The sequence below is a fragment of the Periplaneta americana genome, chromosome 3 (genome assembly GCF_040183065.1).
Source record: "Periplaneta americana isolate PAMFEO1 chromosome 3, P.americana_PAMFEO1_priV1, whole genome shotgun sequence".
NCBI classification, from domain to species: domain Eukaryota; kingdom Metazoa; phylum Arthropoda; class Insecta; order Blattodea; family Blattidae; genus Periplaneta; species Periplaneta americana.
The window spans coordinates 42,746,995-42,757,407 of record NC_091119.1 but is presented as its reverse complement, the minus strand read 5'-3'; the positions used below and the strand labels follow the sequence as shown (position 1 = coordinate 42,757,407).

Below are 10,413 nucleotides of genomic sequence, written 5' to 3'. Positions count from 1 at the left end.
AACTCTCAACAGTCTCAATATTTTCAGGAGTACGAACAATTTTTTCTTCATGTGGATGTTTCTTCTAAATAGCGAACACAGATTTTAATGGCATATGAAGAGGGCACAGGATCATGACAAAGTTTAAAGTGGTGGCGAAAATCCCTATGAGCAGCGTCTGTGCATCAACCGTTTAAACAAGATTTTACAGCAAATTCTTAAGGCTCACCAGTTCAATGCTCTGTGTTTAATAAATTGCAACAAAACAATGACAATGAATCTAAGCCTATTAAAATAATCCATGTACTATCAAGAACAAACTTAAAATCACCTGTTCACCAGTCCAAAAGGGAAACAACTCAAAATTTAAAGATTTGATAAACTTGCATTTTAAAGCTTCATGTTGCCATGAAAAATCCAATTAACACATTATAACATGAAACTTATAGTAACATATAAAACATAATTAACAGTATTTGGAGTACTTTCAATGATCTTAGGATTTTTCACAGCAATATGAAGCTTCAAAATGTTTATCAAAACGTTAAACTTAAGTTGTTTCTCTTTTTAACTGGCTCATCGATTTGTACCGTATTTATTTATTCCCTGTACAATTGATTAGATTATAAGTTCGTCGTTTTTAATGAACTCCATGTAAAAAATAAGTTAATGGCTTATGAATCAATGTCAATGGACAATTTATTACTGGATCAAGAAATAAATTGTGCGTTTGAGCAAGAGGACTATGAAAATTTAGCAAAATCTTGCTAGTGTAGCACATACAACTCGCACAACCGAACCCTTGAACCTCTAGCAGTTTTGTTCCCATTTCGCTGCAGAATAACTTCATTGACATCCACTGGTCTGGTGAGCTTAAGAATATGATGAATGAGTCGAAACTATTATTTGAAATAGTAATATTTGTGCAGTAATAAAAATTTGTTTAAAAAACCTTTGCTTTCCTGATATACTTTCATATAACCACACTTCAGAGGCAGTACCAGTCTAACAAACTGTGACAACACTATTTTAAACAAGAAAAACTCTGGAGTAGAATGCAACTAAATTTGTACCAACAATTTTAATTCTTGGTTTTGGTTTTTGAAAAGGGATCTATTTTGCTATTTTTTTTTGTTTCCATTTTAATTGTTAGTTTGCTTATTCATTATGAGATTTTTTTAATGTAAAAATTTAGCATTTGAACAATTTTAAAAAAATATTCCTTATGCACTACAAAGACCTAAGTATACTTGTAACAGGCTTATTTTTCTTGTACAAAGGAGGGACCCGAAGGCTTACACTGCAGCCTGAGGCTTATTGTGCTTACCACTCCTATTCTTGTGAATGATGGGGTAGCTGAATGGCTGTGCTCTTGTACAAATAGCCTAAAGCACACCGCACCATGAACTTAATCCAGACTATTGTATGGATGATGATATGTGAATTAATGATGGCGAAATGAGTCCGAGGTCCAACACCAAAAATTATCCAGCAATTCTGCTTCAATTGGTTGAGGGAAAACTCCAGAAAAAACCCCAACCAGGATTTGAATTCAGGCCCGCTCGTTTCATAGCTGGATGTGCTGACCATTACTCCACAGTGGTGGACTGTAATAGGCTTACTTAAATATGCCAAAATTTAAATTTGATTACTAAAAACTTGATGTACTCGCAAATTAAACTTTTCCTCCCCCACCACTTTTATTCTCGTATCAATATAATTTTTATACCAATAACAGGGTGCGAATTAACCGGGTGGGGGAGGGGATTCCCCCCCCTCCCGTTGGAAAGTTATCCCCCTCTCACAAATTCATATTAACATCCTTTCCAAGGATAACTTCTATCCCCCTCACAAAATATGTTTTAATAAGAGTATAATTTATAAAGTACAGAATAAAGTAAGTAAATTAAATAATACTGATGTAGTATCATCAGTGGTAAGCTGATATGCTGACAACAATCAATAACTTAGGAATTACACATCTTACCTTAAGTCTGCTCATGGATATAATTATTATTATTACATTCCAGATGCAAGACAAGCAATTCAGTGAGACCAAGCGTTGAGCCATATCAAATGAGGCTAATAATTTTAAGTGCGGTATTCTCTATCTAGGATTCTATCCCCCCCCCCCCCATCAGAAATCTTAATTCGCACCCTGACCAATAGTGTGTTTTTATTCACCAATTAATTGTGCCCCTACTTATTCAGGATACTAAGAAAACATCTGTATTAGAATTGAATAAAACACAGCATGTCCTTTCTCTCACTGCAGTATATTTTGATAGTTACGTTTATTGCACATTACCCCTATATCAAATATTTCCACGACTATTGTGTGGAAAACCTTGAGACATATTAGAGAATGGATACTGCGTGGAAAACCAAATCCACTTTTCTTTTCTTGTTGCCATAGTACTAGTGATGTCAGAATAAACTTTTCATGTCAAAACATTACAATTTTTCTGTATTTTACTTCAGACATTGGAGGAAAAAAAAAATGGTGCAATTAAATTCCAATACATGCTAAATTGAAGGGCACGAGATGTAATCCAAATTCAATGGCTACACAATGCAGTTTAGAATGTTTATACTCTCATAACTCGGTTGCACATTGGTTGTTTTTGACAACAGTCTTGCCTACAAAGATTGTTCTTGTTTAAATATATATTTCAGAATTAGTATTTGCGCGAAATTCTTTCACTGAACAGTCATAATACGTGTAAAAAAAATCTTTAGGATCTCACACAGACTCTAAAGCAGTGGTCATCAGCAAAATGCACCTTCGAGCTAGCACAGGCCTGCAGAACCCGTAAGTAGGGGATATATGACGTCAGCCTCACTCCACTTCTATTGGGGATGATAGACTTCCAGGTAGAGTTGTTTGCATTCTCTGCCCGTGCAAAGGTCCATCAGTGGAAGCGTGTAATTTTAGAAAAGGATTGTAATAAATTCATTGTATTTATAATGCGTTATCTCGTTTCAAGGTTTACAATTATGCTAGATTTTCTGTTTCTTTGCACCTAACCTGCTTTAGATTTTCTAAAACTTTCCTATCATCACCTACGGAAACATAAATTTATAGCATTTAAATACTGAACATTGAAAGTCACTATAAATTTCAATTCAAAATGAACACGAGTGACGTCTGTAATTTAACAGTATATAAATAAATAATCAATATACAGTTCGTAATAATGAACTTATCCGAAAGTTTGTGCTTTCTGTAACTCTTAATATGGGCTTTGTTGAAATGTAGTGTAATATTGAAATGACGAGTAGAAATAAATTAGATGGGACACAGTAAACAAGTAATTCTTTCATCTTAAACAACAAAATAATCATATTCCCATTTCCTTTGGAAGTGTTATTTCTTCACGGGTTTAGATTTTGCTACGTTTCAGTTGTCTTTAAACTGCAGTACGTATATTGTGTACTTATTTATTATATATTTGGAGTGCGTTACAATGTTGAATGACAGCATTGACATCCGGTCATATAGCTATCACTCTTATCAACATACAATTTATTTATCATCCTATTACTAGTAAAACCAGTTAAGACCAGTAATGCAAGTTTTGTAAAAACAGAAATTAAAACTTTATTAACACACGAAAAATCATAATCAATTCTTCAAATGAAGTAAGTGGTTTGTTGCCTGCATGCAACATTTTGGACATTTCATTTTAGTAAAATACAGAGCACGGAAAGACAAGTCAGGGACTGAACTTATGTTACAAAAAAAAAAAATAAAAGTTAACTTAATCGGTTTCACTAGTAATAGGACCTTACATTATATGCACACATACATTTTAAAACTTATTTTACTTGTCTTTTAACATTTCCCGCATTCATTTTTCTCTTACTTTCTAAAGGTATGTTCCTAAGGATTTTATTATCTGTTCATTTGTAAGTTGTACTTGATAGCATATTGTATACCTGCCGCCGCAAGAATGAATGTTGATGCAGCCAAGTGCAACTAGAATGCCATGACCTCATTGGTAGAAAAGGTGGGTGGGGTAAGAAGGGGTAGTAAGGCAGTCGCTCTGAGGAGCTACAGTTGTGCAGGTCTGGGCTAGCATCTCTAGGTAAGACCGTGAATGATGGCACGTATGCTTTCTCCCTCTTTCCTTTCTGCACAACAGTGCATATTGATACACCTTACCTCTTACCCATTTCAGCGAGTGCTGACGACCACTGCCCTAAAGGAAGCATAAGGAATTAAAACATGGTTCGTTATTCAAATAAATGCTAAGAGCTTACAAATTATTCTTTAATTAAATGCTCATTCTTTGTTACAAAACATGTTTATGCATCTGCAATTGTTACTTCCACCTCCACACCAGGCTCGATGCTGATGGATGTCTGCAAACAGTTAAGGATTATACATGTGAAATATAACTGGTTCCCAACTCTGAGCAGTTAGAAGCCATTTTCCACGTCCCAGCTATATCCACAATGTGAGGTAGAGACAGAACTGAGAAGAACAGAATAACTGTAAGCAGATTGATACTGTTGCCAACCATCAGTTTTTGCCCAAATAATTCGGTTTTATTCTCTTGTTTGGTATCTAGTTGAATAGTTTTTTCAGTCACGATTAGGTTTTTTGAGAGAAAAAAAAATTGCATTGAGATCATTTTCCCATTATACAAGATTTTAAAGCTACTTAGTTATTTTTTCTTTTAAATTGATAAATTCTAAGTGTAAAAATTATTTTACTTCTGTTTGCTTCTGTTTTCCCTTAAGTAAGATTTGGATTCAAAAGACAGCCTACAAGCATTTTCAAATTTTATTTATTTCCTATTTAGGATTCTCAAAAACAAGATGTCCATAGCATATAGGCCTACTATATATGCTACTAATATTACTTTGGCACTGAGAATACAGATCCATATCTCTCACTCCATACAAATATTATGTGTCCGGTTTTCTACTAAAGAAAAATTGGCAACACTATATATTTATGGTGCGCGGTAAAAAGGGCATAAGTCAAAATATATGTAAGTTTTGAATAGAACAAACGTAAAGTCTGAAATGGGAATCAATATCGTTACGATGGGCTGGAACTTTCATGCTCTACATCATTATGAAAGAGGGTAACATATGATTTTTATACCATCTGAAGAAGTACAGTTTTTATATTCACATAGAGGTAATACTTACTTACTGGCTTTTAAGGAACCCAGAGGTTCATTGCCACCCTCACATAAGCCTGCCATTGGTCCCTATCCTCAGCAAGATTAATCCAGTCTCTACCATCATATCCCACCTCCCTCAAATCCATTTTAATATTATCTTCCCACCTACGTCTCGGCCTCCCCAAAGGTCTTTTTCCCTCCGGCCTCCCAACTAACACTCTATATGCATTTCTGGATTCGCCCATAAGTGCTACATGTCCTGCCCATCTCAAACGTCTGGATTTTATGTCCCTAATTATGTCAGGTGAAGAATACAATGCGTGCAGCTCTGCGTTGTGTAACTTTCTCCATTCTCCCTTAACTTCATCCCTCTTAGCCCCAAATATTTTCCTAAGAACCTTATTCTCAAACACCCTTAATCTCTGTTCCTCTCTCAAAGTGAGAGTCCAAGTTTCACAACCATACAGAACAACCGGTAATATAACTGTTTTATAAATTCTAACTTTCAGATTTTTTGACAGAAGACTAGATGACAAAAGCTTCTCAACCGAATAATAACACGCATTTCCCATATTTATTCTGCATTTAATTTTCTCCTGAGTGTCATTTATATTTGTTACTGTTGCTCCAAGATACGTGAATTTTTCCACCTCTTCGAAAGATAAATCTCCAATTTTTATAGTTCCATTTCGTACAATATTCTGATCACGAGACATATACTTAGTCTTTTCGGGATTTACTTCCAACCCTATTGCTTTACTTGCTTCAACTAGAATTTCCGCGTTTTCCCTAATCGTTTGTGGATTTTCTCCTAGCATATTCACGTCATCTGCATAGACAAGAAGCTGATGTAACCCATTCAACTCCAAACCCTGTCTATTATCCTGAACTTAGAAGTAATAACTCAAAATTACCAATTTCTAACTTAAGCCATTTTCACCATCAATAAAATAAGGACTCCATGAATAAAGTTGGTAAGTAAGACACTTTTTACACTGTATGTCTCCGCCGCGAGTGTGTCAGCAGAACACAGTGAAAACCCCGTCACTTCTGTCCACACCTCATTTGATCGCTCTGTACAATAATTACAGTAATTAAAATTGTAATGATATGAATAAAAGGATACAATTTGCTTCACAATCTCTGACGGACTGTGGAGATCTATAACTCTCTTATGGATCCTCATCTGGAAGCGATCCCAGGTCTTGGAGCCTTCACCACAAGGTGTTTTACGGGTTGTAATGCGCAGAATCTTTGTTGGCATGCGGACAGGTCCCTTCACACGAAGATTCTGCTTCTTTGCTCCATTGATCAAATCAGCACAAACTAAAAACAGAAAATCAGATAAAACTGCAATATAATTTGCCCTGATATGGTTGGCTGCTAATGCCTGGGTGGAAGAAAACTGGGTTTGCTGCCTCTCTTCAAACTTTGGACCTTGCAACAGTAAATAGTATACAAAAGGAATATGTAACAAGCACACTTCAATATGACGTACAGACATGCCAATCTCGCATGTATGAGATAGATCAGTTAGTTTATACTATTGTTGTGTACTACGCAAAAAGCCAGAATCTAGACTGAATAAGGATCATCTGCTATAGTGCAAAGCTATTCTGAAGCTCCAAGTTGATATTGTAACACAGCTTGTAAATGACTACTGTGAAACCAGAAGGAAAATGGATGAATTGCAATTACGCAAACATGACCAACTGGCTGACTACCTAAGTCTATTTTTGCTAAATTACAGAATAAAATGGACAAGCAAAAGAGACCAGCCTATGCAATTTGTTGCTGAAACCGGAAATAAATAACAATGCCATGGATTAAGTCATTGTGCTATTGCACATGCTGACAGTACGGTATTTTGTCACTGACTAAATCATGATTTTTTGAAACCATAAAAAATAATGGTAAAACGAAGGGGCAATTTTAAGCTGCTTGTTCATGTTGATTTTTCCAAGAGGACAATAGCTTCTGGTGCAGGATAGACAACTAGCCAGGCAGTTCCAGGCTAATCTCGCCTAATTCAGGGATGACCTGCAACCTGCGGAATATAATAAAGGAATTTAGATAAATTCCAGAACACGGACTGCAACCTTCCCCTCTACCCCCACCTTGCTACCTTGCAACTTGCAAGCCCTGATGATGATCCGACGTGTAGCACATGAAAAATGCGGGGCGTCGGGCATTGAAAAGTGCCTTTTCGAAAACATGATGATGCGCATTTGACAAATGTGACTCTGCTCTGGAGGTGCAGTCCGTGTTCTAAAATTTTCCCCACCCTTTCCCTCTTACTTCAAAATTCCAACCTTGCGCACACAAAATAAATTATTGGCACTGAAAAGTGCCTTTTCGTAAATATAATGATGCGCATTCGACAAACGCAGACAAAACTGCTCTTTTTAGTATTTTAAGACATAATTTGGTAGATGCAATCCATCTTCTAAAATTTTCCCCGTGAGTCAATTTGGTATTGCCAGACAAAATACTCGACATGTTGATCTCTTTCTCGTATAGTGTGCCTAAGAAAATGTGTTACAAATTATTGAATTATTTAGAATAACATTCCAACATAAAGTATGGTAAGTAAATAAGTCATTTAGTACGTAGGCTCGTGTGATATCTGATAACAGAAACACTGACAAGACGGCAATATTTGCTGTTTAGGAACGGTTCCTATGTGACCCTCACTATAGTAGGGATAATTTAGCTGGCAATAGTGTAGTATACGGATACCTCATTGACAACAATTATCTTAAAATACTAAAAGAGCAGATTTGTCTGTGTTTGTTGAATGCGCATCATCATGCTCACGAAAAGGAACTTTTCTGCGCACAATGTTAATGTTATGTTTTATTTAAGACGCTCGCAACTGCCGAGGTTATATCAGCGTCATCGGTGTGCCGGAATTTTATCCCACAGGAGTTCTTTTACATGCCAGTAAATCTACTGATATGAGCCTGTCACATTTAAGCACACTTAAATGCCATCGACCTTGCCCGGGATCGAACCCTCAACCTCGGGTATAGAAGGCCAGCACTATACCAACTCCGCCAACCAGGTCGACTGTGTGCACAAGATTGGTATCCGTGTCCTGAATTTAATAAGTCCTACGATATGACACTGCACATGCACAAGGTTGACAGGAGCACAGATAAGGGAGTAAGTACCGTAGATAAAGTAATTGCAATATATGCAACATAAAAGTGTGATGTAACTTCAATATTTGTACTGTATTTTTGGTCAGGGAAAATACTAGTCTTTATTCATTGATTTATAGTACCATTTTTTGGTCTTTTTTGGCAACATGATTGAATGAAGTAAGGTTGACAGCAAATGGGTTTAGGCTGGTACCACAAAAAGCAAGATGGCAAATATAATACATACATTACAGCATGGAACAAACCAGTAAGTACAGTCCAAAGTGGAATACTTTTCAGTCAACGTTCTGGAAACAGAGTTCCCTTCTCCATGAGTCAAGTTTTGAACCGCAAAGTTTGCGAACTCAAAGTTCTTACCACAAACATCAAGGCATGATGGAAGTTTCAATGAATAAACTAGTACTGAGGTAGTTGCAGTGCTTTCGGAAGTAGAGTCATTGAATTTATAGGAAATTTTTTTGAGATGCGGTTGACCGTAAATACAAGGCATAATAAAAGTTTAAACTAACCAAACAAACTGTGATATTCAAGTATACAAGGTATATAGGCGGGATTCTAAGGGAACTACCTCGGAGCTAGTTTAAACACCGTTTTCCAATAATCCAAATTTTATTTTAACATTTTCGAATTTTCACGCCAATATCCCCAGTTTCTTATTCACTTAGCACTAGCTCATGTATATTTTTTATAAAACTTACTAAATAAAATGGGAATACGCGCGCAAAGAAACAGCGTCCAAACATTCAAGCAAAATTCCTTACCTTTTTCCAAACTTCTTACATTTCGTGAAGTTAGAGTAATGCGGATTCGATGAATCAGAGCTGCTTCAGTTCCTGGCTTTTCAGGATCCTTGTTAAAAGACTATAAACAAGAAAAACCGATGTGCTCATAAATACATCATCCACGTGTTCCAGTATGAACATACTTAAAACATTAAAAAAAATTTGAAAATACTAATCCATTCCTAGTTTTTATCTACAGAATTGAGAAAAACACTCACCATGATGTTTCACTACTTAATTCCTGGTCGAGTTAATCAATTTCTTTGTTAAATTGAACAGCGCTGAACCAGTAAATTTATTCCTTTCGCACACTACCACATACTTCCACACAGTGGCCGATGACCAATCGAGGATGGAGGAAGCAGGAAGTTGTCATTTGGTTACAGAAGACCAGGATAGGCACTAGCAAAAAATTCAACTTCCCAAATGAGGGCAATATCCCTGATCAGGGCCCTGTTTCTATAGTTGACAAGTCCTGCAATCACAGTGAGCTCTATCCTATAATTATAGTATCTTAGATCATGAGCTAGGCTAGTACAGATATAGAGCTCACTGTACAATCATAACAATTTTACCAATATTCCAGAATATTGCAGCACTTTTTTTATAGTCCTTGGTTTGCTGGCTGGAACCAAAGATGATATAGTATCACCGATGAAAGTATGTCGCCATGTTCGTTGTTTTCCAACTAAATTTGTTTTTTCTATATTCTTTAGTTTAAAGAAACAGCAATAAATTTCGGACTTTAGCTGGTTTGCACTTATGGCTTAATTACCTCATTACAATATTTACTATTGTTAATGTAGGACTTGAGTTCATTTCCACTCAAGGTTTAGTTTCTTTTTGACCATGAGTGTTGGCAACATGAAACAGCAGATTATTTTAGCTGGTTATTTAACGACACTGTATCAACTACGATGTTATTTAGCGTCGATGAGATTGGTGATAGCGAGATGAGACCGCGGATTTGCCGTAGATTACATGGCATTCCCCTTATGGCTGGGGAAAACCTCGAAAAAAACCCAACCAATCAGCCCAAGCGGGGATCGAACCCGCCCTACCCATCAGAGAACCAAGCTTGTTATATTATAGTCCTCTTGCAACGAAACAAGCGCCGTGGGAATGTTGCTAATGTAGAACATCTGAGTGCCCTTTCAACCATGTCTTTTTTGTTATTTCTTCTTGACTAAATGACTGATGCTCACAACTTTTTTTCATCATCTTCCATCCACTCATGTTCGTCTTTTATTTGATGAAGCAGAGAAGTGAATTTCTCAATATGGAACCACTTCTTTTACAAGATTTGACTGTACACCATAAACGATTGTTTATAGTGCTCTTCCATGCTTG

General features: G+C 36.3%; 1 protein-coding gene across 1 annotated transcript; it reads right to left on the bottom strand.

Annotated features, from left to right (window-relative positions):
• Nucleotides 1-4,238: 4,238 nt before the first annotated feature.
• RpS20 (ribosomal protein S20) lies at nt 4,239-9,439 on the bottom strand. Its single transcript, XM_069820391.1, has 4 exons — nt 9,282-9,439; nt 9,043-9,142; nt 6,244-6,443; nt 4,239-4,344 (listed from the first exon to the last, which is right to left on the bottom strand). Exons 1-4 carry the CDS (start codon nt 9,282-9,284, stop codon nt 4,288-4,290), a joined length of 360 nt encoding a protein of 119 aa, XP_069676492.1. The 5' UTR covers nt 9,285-9,439; the 3' UTR covers nt 4,239-4,287.
• Between the last annotated feature and the right edge of the window lie 974 nt (nt 9,440-10,413).